Genomic DNA, 24,410 nt, shown 5'->3' on the forward strand with positions numbered 1-24,410 from the left:
CATATAACGTAATCAGCCGAGGGGCCGGGGGTTCCCCAAATGATTACGCTAGTGTAATTTTGACACAATAGATATACGTGTAAAACTGATTACGGAGGAGGGAGGGGGTTACAAATTGTCCAAAAAGTGATTACGTAATATGTGAACGACCCCTAATGGTCGGGTCCAATGTAGATTGTGAATTTCCAATTAGAGTTAGAATTTTTCCCCGAGGTATTTGGGCGAGAATGGTGTCGACACTACAGTTTTTGTGGGTTCAAACATATTTTCAAAAAACCATCATCACAAAACTTCACATAGAAATTCACTAATAAATAAAATGTAAACTCAGAAAAGGCGTCTAAACAAAGAGCTACGTAATCATGAAGTTGTTAGGTACATCTGAACATGAAAGCAATTTACGAAATCGAACATCTTTCAATCAATTTGACCATATAATAAGGAATAGGAGGTAAGAAAAATTGTCTGTTTCAAACAACAGAGTGTTTGAATAAACATAAGGCAGATTTAAAAGTTTCAAGAAAAAGGCTGAATGAAGAAAATCAGATTGTACTGTATTTGATTAATCATAATCTGTGCGAGACTTCAAAGTCCCTAAATGTCTTATATTAGTGAATTTTGCATAGCATGAGTTACGAGTCCTGTTACATCGTGTAAGTAACATTGCTTGAGTTACGATTTGTGTAACCATGGAAACAAACCATCATACAAAATGTTTTAAAACAAACCCAGTCTAAAAGCTACTTATCATTAAACTGAAGAAAAAAACAACTTAACATTCAAGTTCATTAACTGAAACACTTTCGCGGTACTCCACTCTAAAACCACACAAATCACAGTCTTCAATCTCAATTGGTTCCGTTTAATGATTATAAACAACCGGTTTAGAGATTATAAACAACCGGTTTAGTGATTATAAACAACAAGTTTCGGACTTATCTTATACAAGTATCAGTTTTCAATTAATCAAGCCATGTAATGGTATCTGATTGTTGAGTCTGTCTTACTATTCTCCCAACAGCGCAACTCTAAATCTCTGACTCTCCTATCTGATTTCTCTCTTTCACAAACTGTGGTTGATCTCAGGATGACGTCATCGTGATGACGTCACATCACGTGACTATTGGAAGTACTGCAGAGCTATCTTGGCTCTGTCTGCTACCTCTGGTCGGGCTCCCAGCAGTGACTGCAGCTCCTTGAAGTGGCCCATTTCCTTGAGCTTGTTCTGCCGGTCCAGACATCCACTGTCTTCGCTCTTTACTAGATGTGTGATACACGTAGTTGCTGCTATCTAGATTAACATTCGGTCAGCAAATGAAATATTGTTAGAATCAGACCGTGGAGAACAATGTTAAAACAATAAAAATAATTAGATGTAAAATATTTTAATTAACATAATAATATAGCTATCAGCGTGACAAAGTAAACGATGTTATCGTCCAACTTAAAGTTTCATGTGGATGTGTGAACAACAATCTTCAGTTGAGCAATCTTAGTTGAGCACTTTGCTGAAAGGAGAAATAAACACGCTTGTAATAACATTATATCTATATAGTTCACAGACCTGTAACTGGCTGTTGAGATGAGAAAGGAACCTCAAGAGACAGAGCATAAGATCGTCTCTCTCTGTCAGGAGATCCTTGGCAATGTGCCCGGTGGCGATGTTGATGAATACACACAGAACTTGTTCCTGCTCCTCATCACTCCACTTGTCACTGTTAGTCAGGATTGGGACAAGTGTCTTCAGAACTTCTCTCCCGTGCGATGTCATTATCCTGTGGGGTAGTGTCACGTGTAAAAGTGAGGTAGTGTCACGTGTTATAGTGGGGTAGTGTCACGTGTTATAGAGGTAGTGTCAGCTGTGTCACGTGTTATAGTGAGGTAGTGTCACGTGTTATAGTGAGGTAGTGTCACGTGTTATAGTGAGGTAGTGTCACGTGTTATAGTGGGGTAGTGTCACGTGTTATAGTGAGGTAGTGTCACGTGTTATAGTGGGGTAGTGTCACGTGTTATAGTGGGGTAGTGTCACGTGTTATAGTGAGGTAGTGTCACGTGTTATAGTGAGGTAGTGTCACGTGTTATAGTGGGGTAGTGTCACGTGTTATAGTGGGGTAGTGTCACGCGTTATAGTGGGGTATTATCACGTGTTATAGTGAGGTAGTGTCACATGTTATAGTGACTAGTGAGGTAGTGTCACGTGTTATAGTGGGGTAGTGTCACGCGTTATAGTGGGCTAGTGTCACTGTTATAGTGGGGTAGTGTCACGTGTTATAGTGAGGTAGTGTCACGTGTTATAGTGAGGTAGTGTCACGTGTTATAGTGAGGTAGTGTCACGTGTTATAGTGAGGTAGTGTCACGTGTTATAGTGAGGTAGTGTCACGTGTTATAGTGAGGTAGTGTCACGTGTTATAGTGAGGTAGTGTCACGTGTTATAGTGGGGTATTATCACGTGTTATAGTGGGTTAGTGTCACGTGTTATAGTGAGGTAGTGTCACGTGTTATAGTGAGGTAGTGTCACGTGTTATAGTGAGGTAGTGTCACGTGTTATAGTGAGGTAGTGTCACGTGTTATAGTGAGGTAGTGTCACGTGTTATAGTGAGGTAGTGTCACGTGTTATAGTGGGGTATTATCACGTGTTATAGTGGGTTAGTGTCACGTGTTATAGTGAGGTAGTGTCACGTGTTATAGTGGGGTAGTGTCAAATGTTATAGTGAGGTAGTGTCACGTGTTATAGTGAGGTAGTGTCACGTGTTATAGTGAGGTAGTGTCACGTGGTATAGTGTAGAAGTCGCTTCATAAGTTCGCATGATCAACATATAGGGTTCGATCACCAGATAAAGTTAAAAAATAAAGTGTAGCAAATAGAAGTAGAGAAGTAAATTACCTGTCAACTTCATCTGGGTCACAGAGTATATTTCGGAGTAAACCAAGTGCCTTTATCTTTAATTTCGGACAGTCGTCCTCAACTGTCTCCAGTATTTGGAGAACCCCAAACTAAAGTGGAGGGAATAGTTCAGTGGAATTCCTGGAATCAGTTTTTGGGTATTGAGAATGCGAATGTTATGCTCAGTGAAACATTATTTGTCTGTAATTTGACTGACGTGCGAGAGGATTTTAGATCGGAGATCAGAGTTAGCTTTGTAAGTGATGTTCATCAGAGCCCACACCCCGTTCAGTTTAACTTCATCGTCGGAGTTAAGGACCAGCTTTGAGAGCAGCTCCACTGTTCCTTCTTGTTCCAACAGGATCTCCTAAGGAGTTAAGTATTATGTTGACATATCATAACATTGGAGGAACCAGGAGGAAAATGAGTAGAGGGAAAATGAGTAGAGGGACAGAACAAATTTGCAAATTGTCATACTCTGAAAATTTAGGGCTAATAGTAATATGTATAACAGGTTCTATTTAGTCTTACCTTGCTGGGTGAGAAATCAAGTAGGAGGTTACAGAGGGTTCTAGAGGAAGTCCTGACGAGCTCATCATCGTCAGTCTTAATGAGTTTGAGGAGTGGTTGCCACACTTCTGCGTCCAGTAGGTTGGTCCTCAGCTGTTTTACAGATCGTGACAAGGAGTGAAGACAGGACAGCGCTGCTACTTGTACCTGAACCATTATATTTATCAGTTAAAGTTGTTAAACTAATATCGTTATTTAAACAATCATAACTATATAAGAGCTTAAGAGGTATATATGGTAAAGGGAATCATGGAACAAAAATGTTTTCGGAGCTCGCTTATGCACATTACTAAAATTATAAACAGTTCACATGATCCTACCTCCAGACTGTCGTCTTGTAAACCAAACTTCAGATGGGATATAATATTCTCCCCCTCAATGATGCTCTTTCTGATGTCCTCCTGCGTCTCACCCAACGCTGCAAACGCTTTAAAAGCAGCAGCTCTCAGTCGAGGAGAAAACTCAGGATCCTTGCTGGCGATGAAGAACCTGCTGAGTCCCCTCATCAGATGTTGTGAGTAGGAAGCCCACAGCTGTAACTCAGAATTCTGTTCGATCAGTTCATGAAGGAGATTAGCTCCGATGTGCTTGATGGCGATATCCTCTGAAAGACAGAGGTACACTATAGTGTCCAGAATCTGAGTTTTAGATCTCTCCTCGTTGATAGCTCCCAATCTGAAGAGGTTGGTAAGACACTTGGCCGCGTTATACTGCACCAGAATATACTTATCTCTTCTCATAAGCTTGAACAGTCTCTTCACCAGTTTCTCATTACCTGCTACCTCCTGTGCCACAAAGTGATTGTCATAAGACAGCTCTGATAGACAAAACAAGCCAGCCAGGTTAGACTGAGTGGACTCTGTTAAGAGGAGAGAGTTGATGTTGTTGAGGATGGGGGTTGTAAAGAGGATGGCTTGTTGCTCCCTAGACTTACACACACTCCCAATAATCATAGCACAACACTGGCCCGCTACCTCTGACGTCATCATCAGATCTATCAGCCTGGGAATGAAGTTATCTATCTCCCAGAGGTTCTGACATTCTAAGTTGGGGTACTGGTAGATGGTCCTGATGGTTCGGAGACAGGCCTCCACCAACTTCTGTTCCTCCAGGAAGATACCATCAATTAGAGTTTCCACCAGACCGGATGAGATGAGGTGCTCAACGTATTGTCTCCCACCATGAGCTAGAGAGTTACAAATGTAGGCTGCTTCCACTGAGATTGGTGTAGAGTGCAGCTTTATCACACCTGAGATGACAAGTTTCAAATAATTAAACACTTCTGTTTCTTACGATAGTTCTAAAAATTGAAAATTCCCCTAAATGCATGTGAATGCTATTTGAATCTTAAACTTCCAAGACTTTCTGCTATTGCCATGGTTACAGGATCAGGATAATTATATGTACAGTAACGAAGTGCAGAACTTTAACTCCTCTACAGTCTACACGTCTAATAGATAACACAGCTATATATTGAACTACTTCTAACCAATATTCAGATTGTTAGAGCTCGCAAACAAGTCCATCTGCACTGTATGCTAAACATGCCAGTTAACACGACCTAACCTTTAGTGGCCTGTGTTAGAGACCACGCTTTGTCTAACGGCCAGAATACAGGGACTATTTGAGGACACCTGGTTTATAATGTGACATGATGCCGCTCTCCTAGTTCCCTTACAAGTCCAATTGACAGCTTCACTGAACGTATGTACCTTCACTAAACGGCACATACTCGAATAACGCTTAGATAAGTTCTTAGTTATTACTTGTTATAATATGTGACTGTTAGATAGTAAACTTTCTTCGCACGTGCATTATGAGACAGGGTTTGACGTTGGTTCCACTATTTCCTGCACGAGCACAGTTTTAATATCCGGCCAGGTGTTCTGGATAAATACTAGGGAAGGTTCATGGTAATCTGTAGCGGAAGTATTGGTGGACGACCTGGCACATTTCCATTACTGTTAGACGTTTCTCGTTGAGAGAATTGCTGGAGCATTTAAGGTAAAGCCTTTAAAACCTTACCTTACATCGGTTCCAGTTTGACATATCCAGTTTGTCATATCCCTTAAATTCTCACGTCTTTTCAATTTCTGTCCAGTTATTCAGTCTATAAAAATTTACGATGTGCTGGGATTGCACTATGACACTCCAATTTTTGATCATGGTAGTTTATATTCATCAGTTTCCCGTCATAAGACTATTTTGTAATCAGTTTCTTATTTCGCTCAATTACCTCCCAGGAATGACGCCGGAGAGGATAATCTCCCACGTGTGGTGTCACGTGTCTCTAATCCTGGGACTGACTGGAAACAGCTTCGTCCTCTACTCCACAACTCAACACCGAGCCATCAAGCTGGACAAACTCTCCGTCTGGATCATACAGAACTTGGCGGTCTCAGATCTGGCAAACACTATCCTTATCTTGTTGCCAGTGATCATATCTCTGTATTGGAACAACACGTGGGTGCTGGGGGACACGTTTTGTGAGATAATGTTCGTCTACAAGTACATGGGCTGTGTAGCTAACATGGTTCTGATAAACGCTTTAGCTCTAAACAAGATGTTGAGGTGTCTGTTTCCACTGCGTATCTTAAACAGCTCCAGAACACAGCGAGTTTCAGTTTCAGTGCTGACCGTTGTTGGATCAATGATTATTCCAGTTTGGTCCTACTACGGAGCTTGTATTGAGAGGTATCTGGTAGTTGAATTCTCGACCTCCCAATGTATGTGCTGGTCAATCTTCTCTTCGAAATCTAGAGGCTGGCACCACAGTGTAGGCTACTTCTTATCAGGGTTCCTCAACGCTCTACCATGTCTTTCACTCTGCGTTGTAAACACATTTCTAGTCGGCTACGCTCTCAAGAAAACAAACACTACAGTCAACAAGATGAACATAGTGATAGTTGTCATGGTAACACTATCCTTCCTCCTCCCCATGCTCCCCTACTTTATCTACTACATGGTGCACGGCAACACGTGGGACAGTCACCCCTCTACTGTACGCTTCGTCACCTTTGTCATGTTCATGTCCTCCTGGGCCAACCCCCCTATCTACTTTCTCACTAATAAGAGTTTTAAGCTGTTTACCGTTAGTTTGGTGAGAAGGAATCGTGTTCAGCACCAGTCTGACTCCAAAGTGGCGATAAATGCGAGGAAGAATAACATGGGATACTCAGAAGCAAGGGTGGATACGAGAATTGGAAACGCCTCAGTGCTCGAATACAATGAAGTTCAATGACAAATATCAAATATCACTAAGAGAGGGACGTAGGACACACTCAGAATAGGTATGATAGACTTTCAGTCCTTGAAACCGCATCAGGTGTCCTCTATATTAGAGTCCTCTAAATTAGAGTCTAATAACTAGGCTTTACGATCCTAACTATTCGGTGTGAGAAGCAGTATATAGACTGTTACAAATCATTGGTCAAATTATAACGCAAAACATAACATTTTATAACGTGGCGTCCAGAACTCATGAGGGTGTGCACATGTGAAGTTGCCCCAGTGTGTGCGATTATAACTAATTCTGATTAGCATTACACATTTGCAACTTGGCAGGTAACGTTCTAGCCACCAGCAGACTTACACCTGTGTACGTTTTGTTGAACAGCCGTCATTAATTTACTAACCTGTGTTTATACTTTCTCATGAAATCTCCCTCGTACATTAATAATGCAATCCAACGATTGATGTGATGAATCTTAGTTATTTGAAATATTTAGCAGCATTCGCAGATCGAGCTTGTTTAGGAATTTATTAAATAGTTTTTGTTGGATAACTTCTATTCTCAAATTTAACCTTAAATAATTATTTTCACTTCAATACAAAATCATCGATCAGTGAAAGCATTAAATACAACAAAGTATACCATATTTTAAATGTCTAAATCTAATTCAACTAACCAATAAGTTCTGGCAGGATGCCATCATCTAGATACTCCTGTTTCCGGGTCCGACTCCCAATAACCCTGTAAAGGTGTAGTTATCATAGGAGAGACATGGCTTTAAAAAAAGTTTTTTGCCAGAAAAAAACGACATCTGTCCGAAATTGTGATCTAATTTCAATACGACACATTTACGAGACATGATCTGAGCTGTTACTAGCTAATTTGTATACGTAACATTTCCAATTCGAGATCTGATCTCTACCATAGTTTATTTTCATTTGATGTCGATAATTTGGACAATAGTTTAAATGTTATATAAATTGGTTCAGGACACGGTCGATGTAGCAACAAATCTACGTCGAGGGGTAAACTGAAGATTTTTTGCCATTGTGGATTGCGATAACTGATCTCCATAACGCTCCCCTATTATACAGGGTGGGCCATAAAACACTACCCATCCTTATCTCTTAAAATTGTTACAGCTCGCTGAGATCTTGATAATTATTTTATTTCAGAATGGAAAAGCGCCATAACTTACGTTCTGATTAATATTTTTGCTTCAAATTTTTAGAGAATGTCAATCATAATTAGACACAACTTCGTGCCAAGTTTTGTGTGAGTCTGAGCTTGTCTGACAAAGTTAGCTCCTGAGCGTGCTAGCTTTAATTTCTCACCCAGAAATGCTTACATTGGTTAATAGGAACCACCAAAAAAATCCTGGGTAAAAAAATTAAAAAACCACCGATTTATTTATGTTTTACCAATTCTATTCATATCTATTCATATCATCGCACATTCCATGTGAGAAGAACGATATAAACAAGCAGGAAGGATCATCTGTGATAGTCCTTATCAGTTAAAATATAGAGAGAATGGGATGTGCGATGGATCGTGGTGAATAGAATTGATAAAACGTGAATAAATCGCTGGTTTTTTGATTTTTTTACCCAGGATTTTTTTTGTGGTTTCTTTTAACCAATGTAAAAAGTTCTGGGTGAGAAATTCAAGCTAGCTCGCTCAGGGGCTAAATTGGTCAAATAAGCTCAGTGAAGCTCGCAATCACACAAAACTTGCCACAAAGGTCTAGCTACTTGTTATTAACATTCTGTGAAATTTAGAAGCAAAAATATTTATTAGAACATAAGTTCATCCTTATCTCTTAAAATTGTTACAGCTCGCTGAGATCTTGATAATTATTTTATTTCAGAATGGAAAAGCGCCATAACTTACGTTCTGATTAATATTTTTGCTTCAAATTTTTAGAGAATGTCAATCATAATTAGACACAACTTCGTGCCAAGTTTTGTGTGAGTCTGAGCTTGTCTGACAAAGTTAGCTCCTGAGCGTGCTAGCTTTAATTTCTCACCCAGAAATGCTTACATTGGTTAATAGGAACCACCAAAAAAATCCTGGGTAAAAAAATTTAAAAACCACCGATTTATTTATGTTTTACCAATTCTATTCATATCTATTCATATCATCGCACATTCCATGTGAGAAGAACGATATAAACAAGCAGGAAGGATCATCTGTGATAGTCCTTATCAGTTAAAATATAGAGAGAATGGGATGTGCGATGGATCGTGGTGAATAGAATTGATAAAACGTGAATAAATCGCTGGTTTTTTGATTTTTTTACCCAGGATTTTTTGTGGTTTCTTTTAACCAATGTAAAAAGTTCTGGGTGAGAAATTCAAGCTAGCTCGCTCAGGGGCTAAATTGGTCAAATATGCTCAGTGAAGCTCGCAATCACACAAAACTTGCCACAAAGGTTTAGCTACTTGTTATTAACATTCTGTGAAATTTAGAAGCAAAAATATTTATTAGAACATAAGTTATGCCACTTTTTGTTTTTAAAATAATTATCAAGATCTCAGCGATCTGTAAAAATTTTAAGAGATAAAGATGGGTAGTGTTTTATGGCCCACCCTGTATGTACTGTAGGCTGTGATGTGATCGGCAGCTTGTTAGTTTACGGGTAGCACGATCCTGTCCTCAAATAGACTATCACGTATCGATGGATCAGATCTCAATGGATCAAATCAGCATTAGGACAGTGGGAGAAACGTCACAAGATTACCCGTGAGCTTGTGAAATACACATGTGATCCGAAATTACAAATGTGATCCGAAAGTCCGACAGATGTCGACAGACGACTCCTGTCCGACAAACCGCTAATTCGGCTGTCGGACAGATGTCGCCCAATCGACAAACAGTTGCAAAGGCTATTTAATTTATTAATTACCTGTTCTTGATGTGTCTCACCGCGCCATACAGCTGGTCTGGGTCCTTCTCCTTCAACAACCGCACCGCACTTGCGTCTGATTCACACTTGACTGGCATTTCATTGCTAAACAGGGTCGTTAAAATTATTTCCTGCTCGCAAAATACCTGAAATTTGGCCAACATTTTTATGATTCATTTCACAAATTTCATTAATATTAATATTTCAGTGAATTGAACTCTGTTGAGCAACTGTTAAAATCAGTCGGGTGAGCGCCATCGGCCCACTAAAATCTCGTTAAAAGTAAATATGTCCAAAACAGGTTTTAGGAACAACGTTCATTTATCAAGGGATAGCTCACATATTACGTATGCCATATTTTGACCATTTTAGACCAACTTCCTGCATTGTAAACTATACTTGATTAAGTTTTTCCAAACCCCCTCTAAGATGTGTCGGTCAACTAAACTACTATGAACTGTTTTATTTGGTCAATCCTTATCATCAATGATCAACCTACTCGTGTGTGCAGTGTTAGATATAATATTATATCTGCAGTCGTGCAATTAATGATTAACTCAATGATTAAGGTAACGTCGGCAATTAAAGTGCCTCATAGAAGCTCAGTGAGTAGGTAATTCGATCACACCTCTCACACGGAGCTTTATCTTGTAAATGTACTTCGTATCATGTGAAGTAGTAGAATTAGATGGTTAAAATTAAGCAATATATCGTAAATCATTATATTTTTAAAGCTGTTTTTATCACATAGCTAACTATTATTAGTATAGCTAGTATTGGCTCATTGGACCACTCTTGCGTCGGGGAATGAAACTATATCTCCTCATAAAGCTGCTTTAACCACAACGTACAGACCCTTTGTTTTGACATGTATACATGATACATCATGAAATACTGTCTATTTAACATCCACAACTATTTCACACTATTTTCTACACCAACGTTCAATTGAGTCGTTTATAATATAATAGATACTCGTCATTGCTATATTGTAACAAACCTTTTGTAAGTTTAAATTTCTTCTATGTTTTAGCTTTTGTCCTTTTTAGTTGGGCTCTTTAAGGAGCCCAGTTGTGATCTTAACCTGACATTGAAACTATGTGTGACCTATAATAACCCTCCGAAATTAAGGGGCGGAGGGTATTCATGAACATTTTCTCGAAATCGCCTTTTTTAGTCGTTTCCATTAGAACGGAGTAGGGGGGGGGGGGGGGGGGGCAACGCCCTAAAAGACCCTGATTTCTAGGGCCCTTTTTAGATTTTCGATGCGTCTAGGGCCTTTTAGGGCCCTAGAATTAACTTCAGTTTTATCAAGTCTAATATATATGCCAGATACTTTAATGATATTAACGAAACTAATTTTACTGTAAATATCAAATATTGCTATGTATTATATAGCAATATATTGTATGGGGGGGGGGGGGGTGTCACGTCCGTCTATGTCCGCCTATGTCCTGTCCTTTTTGGATTTTATGAGACAACGGACGTGTTTTGTGGGACATTGGCGGACTCGGACGGACATTGGCGGACTCGGACGGACATTTGCGGACTCGGACGGACATTGGTGGACACATACGGACATTGGTGGACATTAGCGCGGACATTGGTGGCAGAGCTCGTGTTACAAAGGGGAGGCATGCCTTTTGAGATCGCATAACAAAGGGGAACCCTCGAGTCCTAAATTGTATATCGAACGGTAGGTGCGGACTTTGAAAACCGAAAATATTTTTGGCTCATAATGATCAGGGTAGCTTAAAACATGAATAGAAATAGTTTCCGAGCTCGTGTTACAAAGGGGAAGCTTGCTTTCCGAGATCGCATAACAAAGGGGAATCGTCGATTCCAAAATTGTATATCGAAGGGCCGGGTAGGTGCGGCCGGACTTTGAAACCGAAAAAAAAATGTTTGGCTCATAATGATCAGGGTAGCTTAAAACATGAACTGAAATAGTTCCCAGGAAAAGTTTGAAATTTTTGACTTGGAAAAAGTCCGTATACATGGTATGTCCGTCTATGTCCACCAAAGTCCGTCTATGTCCGTCTATGTCCGCCTATGTCCTGTCCTTGGATTCTATGAGACAAGCGGACATAGACGGACGTGACACCCCCCTATATATCACTAGATATGGGGGGGGGGGGGGGGGGGGGCTTTTTGGGGCCCTAGAATTAACTTCAATTTCATCAAGTTTGATATATGCTAAGTGCTTTAATGATATTATCTGACTACTTGCACAGTACTTTTATGTTTATTTGAGTGTATTTACATGGAGATTATGGTCCATAAACACTATCAAATAGTGGTCAGGGTCAAAAGGCCCCAAAAAGACCCGATTTCTAGGGCCCTTTTCGGATTTTCGATGCGTCTAGGGCCTTTTAGGGCGTTGCCCCCCCCCCCCCCCCCCCCCCCCCCCCCCCCCGGAGTAGTATCTTTCAGCTGCTTTTTGATCCCATTGAAAAATATTGTTGCTAGCCGAATTTATCGCTGGTTAAAGGTCAGCGAATATGAATAATAAATAATTGTATTACGCGGACGATTTTTAATCGTGTACTGAAATCGATTTTCAGTTTACAATATAAAATTCCAACACATTGTGTGTATATGAGAGTAGCGACCAACGTGACTAAATCAACTGGACTAAACTAAAGTGACTCAATCTCAATCTGTTGAGGTATTGCGATCAAGCTTGACAAGTTATTAATTTGCCAAGGTTCACTGCAGACTGTTTTCTAATCCTTCTTATTATCTATTATTACAGCGAAGATAGGCCCGAGAAAAGCTAAAGTATCATATAATGGATACACATGGTGCGGACAATAAGAAGACTAGAATAATTCTCAAATGTGCACTGATCCTAACGATACTTCTTCTTGTTTACACTGTAGTCGATTATAAAGGAATTGGGTTTGGGCCGGTGTATGTAGAGTCCAGGATATCAATTACTGAGGAAAACTCCTCGCAGAGTCCCGAATCAGATTTAGATTTTGATGAAACTAGTTACTCCTCCAGCAAAGATAACACTGTGAATAGCGTTGATTCTGAAGTGTCTGAAGACTCGAAATCAGAGGATTATCTTTTAACGCCACCCTCTCCACAATGGGTACAGAAGCAAGTTTTGAAATCATTAGAAATAAGGGGTTTGGAATACAATTCCACAAACCGTTGGAACACCTGTGGATTCCGTAGTTATTACTTCCCTAAGATAAATACAATATTCACGGGAGTGCCTAAAACGGGGTGCTCCAACTGGATAGAAGCTCTTCTGAGGGCCGAGGGGGACATAAAAAACCAAACAGATCCAACAAAGGTCAGGAAAGTGCATGGTTCGTTGTCCAGTCGATACAGGATGGCCATGGGTAAAAGAATCAATACTATTTACAATAATACTGTCTTTGAAAAAGCGTATAGTTTTGCAGTTGTTCGCAATCCATGGACCAGAATGGTTTCGGGTTTTCGAGATAAAGTATCAAGTGAGATAACTCAAGGAGGATCCTTTCGTGGAATTGGCATGCAAATTGTCGCAACAATGCGAGGTATAACTGACCCCGATCTGACCAAGGACTTGTATCCGACGTTCCCTGAGTTTGTTAGGTGGCTGGTCCTTCGACAACATCGAGGAGGATCTCTTGACGCTCATTTCGCACCGCAGTGGAATACGTTATGTATACCTAGAGTAAAATATGACGACATTATTCCACTTGAGTTTTCTGGAGCTCTCATTAAAAATATTTGGGGCAAAATCAACACCCCAGATATATCACTCTTGGGATCGTATGATAAAGCATCAGACCCACGTCTTCAAAGTTCTTCCCTTCTTGCAAAGGAATGGTTTTCAGAGATCGAACAAGAGACCATCGACAAACTATACACTATTTATAGAGCAGACTTTGCTCTTATGAACTATAGTAACTTCACTAATCCCAATTTCCCCTTACCCTTGCGAGATGAACAAGAGACAAGGTTAACTTAATATCTTTAAATTAGCAGAAATTAATATGCATGGTCGAATAAGCACATACTCACTTCTTGTACGTTTCTGAATAATATTAAAGTGTTTTCTTTTAACATGAAAGTCGTGCAATATTAGTGCGACAATTTAGCAACGAAATTTAGTTTTACGAGAGACTACTATACTGATTTTCAATTAGGCAAGTTTCTACCTACCAAATTAATATTGGGCACACTTGCATTTCCTTTTTCGATTTTTATTTTATTCCATTGAATAATAATGTTAATGACCTATACAGACGTGATAATTAGGTATAAGAGACAACATTTCTAAACTCGAGGTTATAATCGTACTAGTTATCTACGAATATTTTGGTTTATTTTAATAACTATTTGTTGGAAAAATGCTGTTTCTTAGATTTAGTTCACAAAAATAAACAAGAGAACCTGCACCATCTGTTAAGCTGAAAACCAAAAGAGATAAGTTAAAAACTTACCTGCCCCTGTTACAAGGTTGCAATCGACATGACACTTGCATACCTGCAAGTTTAATCTGTCTTTGTATTGCGCTGCTTGCACTTTAGAGCAAGATCCGCCTATTTGAGCTGGCGCTGTGTATAGTTGTAGCACATCATGGCTAAACGAGAGAGTAAAGTTACAAGTTGAGCTTATGATCAGTTTCATAGAGGGGCAAATAAAAGCGTGGGCGAAAAGAGCGGTCAAATATTTTGGTTTCGAAACGCTTCTACATTCTACACCATACCTTACAAAAAGAAGAGTATCGTCAAATATAGACAAATATTTAACGTGACTGACGTGGCACCTTGTGTGGTGCGAATAATAATCGATCGACGAGATCGAAGCCAACACATAATTTCCTCTTTTCGCCACAATACTTTAAAATTAAGCTGAATAAAAGTCTTTAAAAAGTTTGACACTCTGTGATGTGCAGTAAAAGACAGACGTTGGTATTATAAACTTATACAAATACAATTTAATTCCACTTTCAACTTCAAAGATGAGAACCGCAAACTAAGTGATATTTTCACCAGCTGACCCCCCTTATTAATGGAATTTTGACGAATTACTGCCAGCAGTAGTAACTTGAACATGATAGTTGTACAGATCGGGTCATTATCTAAGAAGCTGTAAATTTCACCTATTGTGAAGGAATTCCACCTTGTAAAAGTTCTGAGCTGAAGCCTCAAGGTTGCACTCTAATGAACAGTAGGCCAGCAATACAAAGTACGAAGTAAGTAAGAACCAACATATTTTGTATCTCAGCCAAAAACTGGCTCTTACAACTATAAGTTTCTATATACAAATATCCAACACATCAACTACAGATAGAGCCCCTCAGGAGTTCCCTCGTTCTTCCGGTACATCACGTTTTCTTTAGCCTTTATGAAATCTTCCTGTGCTACCCTCATTCTACGCTCTCTGAGTGCCATAAGCCCGGCTTCTGTGCAGATCGCCTGTTAATGGGGAGAATATAGTTTTGCAGAAATTGTCGTGTATAATATATTGTTGTGTATAATACAGGGAATATTTAAAGTCCTAAATCCTTGATCTATGCTTCACTTTGAGCAGTGATAGCAGCATTAGCTAGTAAATTGAAGAGTTTAATAGAAGTTTTGTAATAGAAGTTACCTTGACATCCGCTCCAGAAAGTTCATCTTTGGACATGATCAAATCTTCCAAGTTCACTCCTTCAGCCAGATTCATTTTACCAGTGTGGATCTGGAAAATCTTGCGCTTTGTCTTCTCGTCGGGGTACGGGAACTCGATCTTCCGGTCAATCCTGCCTAAAATTTATTTACATCAGAAATGAAGCCAATAAATAACGTGTTAAAAATGTCACTGGGATTCCTACTAGTGAGCAAGCACGACCAAATACTGTTTTGAGTTTTGCATTAATGACGTAAAAAAGATGGTATGTGAATTTTGAAAACATTGATAAGTTTGCTCGATACAATTTCATTCGGCGTTTGCGTTCGCGCGTTGAGAACAAGAATGCGCGCAATTGCCCCAAAAACTCATCATGTGATAGTTCATTGTTCAGACATAATTTGGCATGCAATTCAGAAAACAAATTATGTTCAAACATTATACCTGGTCGGATCAAAGCTGGGTCAAGTGTTTCTATCCTGTTGGTTGCCATGATGACCTTAACGTCGCCACGGTAATCGAAGCCGTCCAATTGATTGAGTAACTCCAACATCGTTCTTTGAATTTCACGTTCTCCCCCAGAGTTAGATTCGTATCTCTTCGTACCAACCGCATCTAGAAGCAACCGCATTTAGTAATATAATATAGTGAAGATGAACGTAAAACAGCACAGTCAAGGTGTATTTGATTTTGACTCAAGTCTCAATGATTTTGACTCGAAGCTTCCATGGTATGGCAAAGACACAATGATCAAAATTTTTAACAGATAAGATAACAGATAATTTTTAACAGATAAGATCGGTCTACATGCATACTAAGAAATCATTTACCAATCTCGTCAATAAATACTATGGAAGGTGCGTGATCTTCAGCCACTCTGAAGAGTTCTCTGACAAGTTTGGGGCCGTCTCCGAGGTACTTTTGTATCAGCTCGGATCCTACCACGCGGAGGAAAGTTGCAGAAGTCTGATTAGCTACAGCTTTAGCCAACAGTGTTTTACCTGTTACAAGAGCAATGTTTTAGAACAAATCATTGTGCACTTAATTGAAACATACAATAGATGGGTCCTGTCCATAAGTAGACTTATTTATTTTTTTCAAATACGTCAAAACCTGATAATAAAAGAGTTTTATCCTAGTAAGTAAGTACCTAATAAATTAAAGAATTAAATATAATAAACCGGTTCCAGGAGCTCCGTATAAAATGACTCCTTTAGGGGGTCTGATCCCCATTTCTTCGTAATATTCAGGATGGGTTAACGGAAGCTCGACAGACTCCTTAATCTCCTGAATTTGCTGTTCCAAACCACCAACATCAGCATAGGTCTCCTTAGGGGCTTTCTCCAATTTCATGACGGAGACCAGAGGGTCTGTTTCGTCTTGTAGGACACCAACCACAGCATGTACCTGTTTTTAGCTGGTCTTAATTTCTCAGCAAATCTTTGTTCACATTAGTAAATATTGAACAGATTCACGGCCTTTCAAAACAGTTCAAAAAATATTAGGGTTGAATTAAAAGTCTAACAATCCACTGTTTATTAATTGATAAAACTGACAGATTTTAATCCGTGTAACTTCATTATAGAGGTACATTTTAAGATTCCAAAAGAAGAGGATCACTCGATCATCGGGATTCGGTAATCAGAGCAAATCCAAGAAATCCTTCTATTATACATAATCCTACATTACCAGCTCTCTAAAACTAACAACAAACCTTGTGATTGAGAAGTACGGTACATCCAGGTTCCAGAGAGTCTATATCAACAAAAGATAAAATAGAAACGTAATGCTCAGAACCGACACTAGTGCTGACAATAGCATGGTTATCGTCTATTATCTCTTCTAGTGTTCCAACACTCATCGGGCTACCTCGCAGGTCATCTACCTTGCTTCTCTCCTCCTGAAGTGAAACAACCATCAACTAACTAAAACAGATCAAAATGTTTAAGATCAGTACATCTAAAATGGCACGGCATAAACCAGGTAAGCATGTTACAAATTATAAACAATATAAATCAATAAAGAATGATGAACCTTACCTTACCTAAATTATAATTTCTATACTCCGTTTAGGGGTGATAATTTAAAATTGAATCAAAGAAATTCCACAAATAATTTAAGAACCTCGTTTCTCTCCTCCTGTGGTTTGAGAACCTCCTGATTTCTGATGAACTCTCTCCTCCATCAACAGGAAATCTTTAATACGCTCTAGCTTGAGCAACCGTAACCGACACTTAGCATGGGGTGTTATTGCTGGTAGCTTGTGTGCAGCATCTGGGCCCTTCTGTACTTTCTTCTTCTTTCCGACACGTGACGGTACTGGGGGCTCGTACTTTGGCTTCTTCTCCTGATATAAAAAGTAATTTGTTTATTTGTTAATTCTCGGAGCAGTTCTCATCACCTAAGATATATGTTTTATAATATATATCTATACTGATATATATTATATGTACGTGTGGAATTTTCGAGCGGCTAAATTAAGAAAACGGTTAGAGTTAAATGGTACTGGTGTTTTCGATATAGTTTCGACAAAACTCTGAAGAAGCCAATAAGCAAATTGTTTAAAAATCGGCCGGTAGTAAGTGCAAGTGGTTTAATTGATGGTTTTGTACCCCAAATGTGGTACTACTAAAGTATTTTTCCCTCTCTCTCTCTCTCTCTCTCTCTCTCTCCTCTCTCTCTCTCTCTCTCTCTCTCTCTCTCTCTCTCTCTCTCTCTCTCTCTCTCTCTCTCTCTCTCTCTCTCTCTCTCTCTCTCTCTCTCTCTCTCTCTCTCTCTCTCTCTCTCTCTCTCCTCTCTCTCTCTCTCTCTCTCTCTCTCTCTCTCTCTCGCTCTCTCTATATATATATATCTCTCTATCTCTATCTCTATCTCTATCTCTATCTCTCTCTCTATCTCTCTCTCTCTCTCTCTCTCTCTCTCTCTCTCTCTCTCACTCCCCATGTACAGCTCCCCTAATTACAGCTTTGGTATATAATTAGGTAATTAGAGCCAGGAGCCGCAAGATTGCCTATTAAGTATTACTATTGGATACATGTTGGGCAATCAGAATTAAATTTACTCCAATGCGGTTTCAACTGAGCGAGTTCATGCTTTTGCACCGTTTATACTTTTGTAATTCAACCGCGATAGTGAATTCCCGGTCGTAGGCACCGGTTACACTAGCTAGTATATGACTTAAGGTTTTTTTTTCTGGGTGCCACAGACCCACCCAATGGTGCTGACTTTTTTGGGTTAAAGACCCACTTTTCCATTGAATGTGGCTCGCTGGTTGAGCTGCGCTCGCAGTAACAGTTCACCACCAAATTTTTTAATCCAATTTTTTGAACTTTCCCTATCAACAATCTTAGAGATTGGACTAAATATTACATTTCCATAATTTAGGGACATTGAAGTTGATGACCTTCTTCCGTCAGAATAATTATATGTACTATTCATATATGCAATATTCCACCACATTTTGGTTGATAATTTGATTTCCAAAGTCCACTCATACATATGTGGAAAACTTACAAATACCCCTTAAAATGCTGGCTTTATACTTATAGTATAAAGATGTAGGTATAGGTATATAATGCTTTTGGACACGAAGGGAAACCACTATTAAGCGAGTAGACACACACTTAATAACAACAGACCCACTCAGGGACGTAGCCAGGATTTTTCTTTGAGGGGGGCTGTCGGCGAGCGAAGCGAGCCGACGTGTCCAATCCGCTGCGCAGCAAGCGAAGCGAGCAAGCTGTGGGCAGGGGTCTGGGGGCGCAGCCCCCAGCGGGGTCCAGGGGCGGGGCCCCTTGGCGGGGGCTAGGGGGTGCAGCCCCCCGGAAAATTTTTTGCGAAACGGGGTGTTTTAGACGACATTTGGCATTAAAGAAATTTTGTAGGACAGCAATAAACTGGGATTGAAAAGAATCAAGTTCTCACGTAAATTTGGTAACTTCACAACAGCATTGCATTTCCCTCAGTATTTTTCGATTACTCGGCCCCACGTTTAAATTTTTACATTTCCTCGGGTTAGGGGACCTATTTTACTTTTATAGAGTTTCTAGAAGTTTTCTTGGATGTTTGAAAGTATTTATAAAACCCCAAATTTAAATCTTTGATGGCAGTCATAACACAGCCCGTTACCAGGCGACCCTGGGGCTAGGGGGGTTTCTTTTTCTGGGGGTTATCTTTTTTCTGGGGTTATTTTTTTTAGGGGGTTATCTTTTTTCTAGGGGGGGCTGCCGCCCCCTGCCCCCTCCCCCTGTCTAGTGCCTGGCCCCTTCAATTCAACCGACCCACTTTTCATCACAAACCCCCAAGTCAACCCCCCAGACTATTTCAGGCAGCAAGCCCTATTAAGGGAGTAGACCAAAACTAATAAAAAGACCCCCCTATCAATTTACGGCCCACTATTTCTCTTCGACCTCATTTAATTTACGACCCCTTTCAAATAGCAAGACCCCTATTTAAAGGGAGTAGAAAACCGTTGAAACAACAGACCCACTATCAATTCAACAGACCCCTATTTCATCTTACGACCACAAGTCAATCCACAGACCCCATTTCAAATAGCAAAGACCCCCTATTAAGCGGTAGACACAAACTTAAAAACAATAGGCCCCCTTTTGACCTTTCAGGGCCCCCGCCAATAACAACAGACCCACTTTGTAACCTTTTCAGACGCACAAATAAATCTTGACCCATTTCCAAAATGCAAAGGCCCCTTTAGCGAGTAGACACACACTTTAAAAAAAACAGCCCCTATCGATATCAACAGGCCCCCTATTTCATCTTCGCCCCCAAACTTTTACGCCCCTTTCGAGTGGGAAAGACCCATATTAAGGAGTAGACCACATTAATAACAAAAAGACCACTATCATATCAACGGCCCCACTATTTTTTTTTTTTATCTTACAGAGCCCCAAGTCAAATTACAAAACCCCTTTCAGGTAGCAAAAAAACCCCTATTAAGCGAGTAGCACACACTTTTTTAAAACGACCCCATAATATAACGGCCCCCTATTTTATCTTACAGACCCCCAAATCAACCTACAAAACCATTTCAGATGCAAGGGGCCCAAAATTAAGGAGTAGACCACACTTAAAAACAACAGACCCCCTTCGATATCCAGGCCCCCTTTTTCATTTCGACCCACAGTCAATTACAGACCCTTTTTGAGTGCAAAGACCCATTTAGGGTAGAACCCCCACTTAATAAAACGCCCCTTCAAAAAATTTTAAAAGACCCCCTATTTACCTTTTTGACCCCTGTAGAAGTTTCACTGTAATAAAAAATCCAAATATAAGGCCCACTTTTGGGATTACAGACCCCCATTAAAGGGGCAATTCAAACCTAACCTCCCCCCCCCCCCTCCCCCCCCCCCCCCCACCCCCCCCTCCCCCCCCCCCCCCCCCCCCCCCCCCCCCCCCCCCCCCCCCCCCCAATGAAAATATGTTTTTTTTTTCGTTTCAGACAATTTTAATTTTTCGATGAAAAATTTGAGGCAAGGGTGCTGGCACCCTTGGCACCCTTTAAAAAAAAACCTTAGTATATGTACACTAGCTGTATTTTTGTGTAATGTTATCAGAGCCAGCCAGTTAAGTCTAAAGCTGCTTGTTCATAACAAGAAGATATATCTGCAACTCTATGAAACATGACTTTAAATCGAGCTACGCCTAAAAATTGTCATCTTTCACGATGTTAAAATTTTACCTTGTTTTCGTCCTTCTTATCACCATTGTTACCACCCATTCCATTTGGATGCGGTTGTCCCATCTTTATTGCCTATCAACAGAAGGATTTAATAGCGATAAGAAGAAAATAAATACATTTTTGAGTGAAATTTGATGTTAAAAATCACAAATGATTACAATTACTGTGAAGTGTGAACCACCGAGTTTTTGAAACGAACATAGAAGTATTAATGAACGGAATCAACTAATTTTAGGTAAGTCTAGATAAGTTCTTTCAATAAATCTTGATAAATGAAACAATTAGCCATTTCGAAAAACTAAGTGACCCGATTCTATTTGAAATTCCCAACAGTAATGAATTGTGGATGAGTTTGAGAATCACATAAATTCAATTTTTAACCATTAGATCTACTGGATATCGCAAAATCTCATATTCATCATCTTCAACTGGTACATAATCTTTTCTTTGAGGTAGAACCTTGTGAAACGCATCTTTCCACCGTACATAAACTAAAATAAGAATTTAAAAAACTTGATTGATAGTTAGAACTTGTTGCTTTCTAATTGGGTTAACAAAGTGACTAGCAATTGACAAACAAGAAGTGCACTTCTTGTTTGTCAATTGCTAGTCACTTTGTTAACCCAATTAGAAAGCAACAAGTTCTAACTATCAATCACTTAAGTGACGATACCATTTGTCTCACAGAAGTTCAAGGAAGTGTTTAAACGCTTGATGTTATTGTCTAAAAATGCTCCAATAAGTCAGGAGTTAAGTAGACAAGATCTTTTCTATCAAACTTTTAGCGAACTGGCTCCGCAAACTTTGTGATACACAAGGATTCAAAGTTAGGCGTTTTCTCTTTGAACAATTTGTTTAGCATCTTAATATCTGCATTCGCGATTTGTTGATTTCCTTCTCTGACATTAATGTTTCATAAGAGCAGTCTACAACAACTTTGGGGAAGCAGTTCTGACTGAGTCTCAATCTTCCTTTTTCTCACCGAAAATATTGCAAGTCTGCAAAGATCACATCAAGAAAAAAGGTTACAATCATATAGTCCGAGACGAAACGGAATCTCGTTAGCTTTTCGTGTTAAAAGCGATTTCTCGACGGTTATCACCTCTCTAGATGATTCTTAAAACATATGGACTTCATGGCAAGGTTGAAATACATGCAATGAGGGCGTTTTCGGCCACACCCTTTTTCAGGGTTTCGCGGTCACTCGAATTATTGTATTTCAGCCCAGGAAGGTCTTAAAGACTATTCCGATACACCAAAATGTGCCTAATAGCCACATTTATATACAACTTATGAAGCAACATATACCCTAAAAGGCTTATTTTCGGAAATGTGGCTGAAAAACGGATTTTTGTCGAGCAAACAATGACAATATTCACAAATGGGCTATTGGACTGTTAACTAGAAAGGTCTTAAAGACTCATGAGCAACACAGCATTTGTCACAAGATAGCAAGATGTAAGATGACTCACTTTGTGTCCAGAAACACCTACAAAAATTGGAGAATGATCTACTTTATTGGGCATCTCTTTTAATGGGCCAGGCCAGCAGCATATTTTGTGTCTTACGAAATGGCAATTTTTCAAAATTACGGTTTCTTTAGTAAAGGTCAATGGGTCAGTTGCAAACAGCAAATTGTTCGCAATTGCCGACTTATGCACAGCATATACTCAAAAACGCTCACTTTAGGAGTCATTAGTAAATAACTAATACATGAGTTGTGAAAACTCCAACAATTTTTCCTTGGTACCAATTTAAATAAAATGTGTGACGTGCCAGACCAAAATTCAACTTCAAACTTTTTATTTATTCATGCCATGAAACCATGATATATGTTCCATGAATACCGGACCTAAAATAAATCGGCACTGGATCCGGGCCAGATTGACGCTTGACCACTGACCAGTATAAGTACCCCACTTTATAATCATAATTGACTTCACTGCCTCGACCAATATTGGTCTGTAATCCCTGGATTGAGATCTGTTGGCTGCAGTTTAATTTAGCTCATTTACCATAATAGTAATACCGCAGTGGTTTGGTTCGCATAGATTTTCCCATCGTATGATAATGTGTGTCATTCCCTCGTTTTTTAATCAAGTGGTTACTGGCTAGCTCTTTTTTATTACAGCTGCCTCGAGATCTTATCTAGGGCACTAATACATTAGTACTAGAACATTAGAACTGTAATTCTAGAACTTCAGATTAAGATTACTTGGCCGAATGGCAGGGTTCGAGATTCGACTCTAAAACGCTCAGTTTAGGAGTGATTAGTAGATAACTACTGCATGATATGCGAAAACTCCAACTAGACAAGGATCATGCTTAATCAAAGTGTTCCTCGAATTGAACTTAAGTCTTGTAACCTACTGGAGTTTGGGCCACTGAATTGATCTAGGTAAACTATAGGTAAAAATATAATATTAATCATAAGCTAAAATGTACTAATCTTTGTATTCTAAATGGGGAAAAGAAGAAACATTGTCAGTCAGTCGAGAAAATTGTCAGTCAGGCTATATATATATATATGAATACGAACTGATATTAATTTTAGAATGTCGGGAAATTCATTAAGATTTTTATTCTTTGGTTTTTTAATTGTGCTACGAATCCGAGTTTGAGTTGATAACCCCGAATTTCCTGTTTGACTCTCAAAAAAAGGAACCAAGGCTTACGTTCCTCTTTTTGGCTCTGAGATCCAACTTTAAGATCGGACTTCGGAGATCCTCGCGTCGGAGATTATGTAAGTGTAACATCAGTACATGACATCAGACTTTTTTGCTTGATATTGGACCTATAAATCTAATTATATATTCGAAACAGCACGAGATGTAACCAAGGTTAATTTAGATAAGATATACCAGCTTTAGGGGTTACAAGACCCCACGAAAGGCAGGCAGAGCATCCTAAATCCTCATGCTATCCTCACGTTGACCATCTAGGTCCAAACTCCAGCCTCTCATTAAAAAACAGCTATTAGGCCCGAGATCCGTCCCTTGTCCCGTAGTGTCCCGTAAGTAAGAGATCGTTCAGATTTTGGTCATTTAGACCCCCTCCCCGCTCTAAAATCCACTTTACCCAAAGCTGGAAAAATGTCACATGTGAAACCTAAATAGCTAAATCAGCATCTCGAGACCTTCTATTATAAAAACCCCGTGATCCTACTATAAGATTATAACTTATAAGGCATAAAGGCATTGCATGCCGAAATTAAGATTCACTTCAACTGGTGATGTGAACCTGGTATGTTACCTGAATGCCCTCAGTCAAATCTCGAACCCTGCTAATGCTATTCTGCCAAGTAACCTTAATCTGAAGTTCTAGAATTACAGTTCTAATCTTCTAATGTTCTAGTATTTTGCCCATGCCCCAGATAAGATCTCGAGGCAGCTCACAGCTGTAATAACAGAAGAAATAGCCAGTCACCACTTGATTAAAAAACGAGGGAATGACAGTTGACACACATTATCAAACGATGGGAAAATCTATGCGACTGAAAAAAAGAATA

At 39.5% G+C, this 24,410-nt stretch overlaps 2 protein-coding genes across 2 annotated transcripts in view; both read right to left on the reverse strand.

Moving 5' to 3' along the window:
* Nucleotides 1-279: 279 nt before the first annotated feature.
* Nucleotides 280-14,175, reverse strand: LOC134816063 (armadillo repeat-containing protein 8-like). Its single transcript, XM_063824785.1, has 9 exons — nucleotides 14,034-14,175; nucleotides 9,592-9,737; nucleotides 7,363-7,427; nucleotides 3,775-4,703; nucleotides 3,416-3,601; nucleotides 3,102-3,251; nucleotides 2,885-2,994; nucleotides 1,565-1,775; nucleotides 280-1,291 (listed from the first exon to the last, which is right to left on the reverse strand). The coding sequence occupies exons 2-9, from the start codon at nucleotides 9,687-9,689 to the stop codon at nucleotides 1,121-1,123; spliced, it is 1,920 nt and encodes a 639-aa protein (XP_063680855.1). The 5' UTR covers nucleotides 9,690-9,737; nucleotides 14,034-14,175; the 3' UTR covers nucleotides 280-1,120.
* A 326-nt stretch (nucleotides 14,176-14,501) lies between these two features.
* The window catches only part of LOC134816070 (26S proteasome regulatory subunit 4-like), a 92,633-nt gene continuing 82,724 nt past the window's right edge, over nucleotides 14,502-24,410 (reverse strand). Inside the window, 9 exon segments of the mRNA XM_063824799.1 lie at nucleotides 14,502-15,011; nucleotides 15,187-15,341; nucleotides 15,649-15,819; nucleotides 16,035-16,205; nucleotides 16,386-16,611; nucleotides 16,919-17,104; nucleotides 17,329-17,379; nucleotides 17,381-17,551; nucleotides 20,903-20,975. Of these exon segments, the coding sequence (XP_063680869.1) occupies nucleotides 14,877-15,011; nucleotides 15,187-15,341; nucleotides 15,649-15,819; nucleotides 16,035-16,205; nucleotides 16,386-16,611; nucleotides 16,919-17,104; nucleotides 17,329-17,379; nucleotides 17,381-17,551; nucleotides 20,903-20,965 (1,329 nt within the window). The 5' untranslated portion in view covers nucleotides 20,966-20,975 and the 3' untranslated portion in view covers nucleotides 14,502-14,876.

This window comes from Bolinopsis microptera, chromosome 5 (genome assembly GCF_026151205.1).
Source record: "Bolinopsis microptera isolate Bmic1 chromosome 5, MBARI_Bmic_1.0, whole genome shotgun sequence".
Classification (NCBI taxonomy): Eukaryota; Metazoa; Ctenophora; class Tentaculata; order Lobata; family Bolinopsidae; genus Bolinopsis; species Bolinopsis microptera.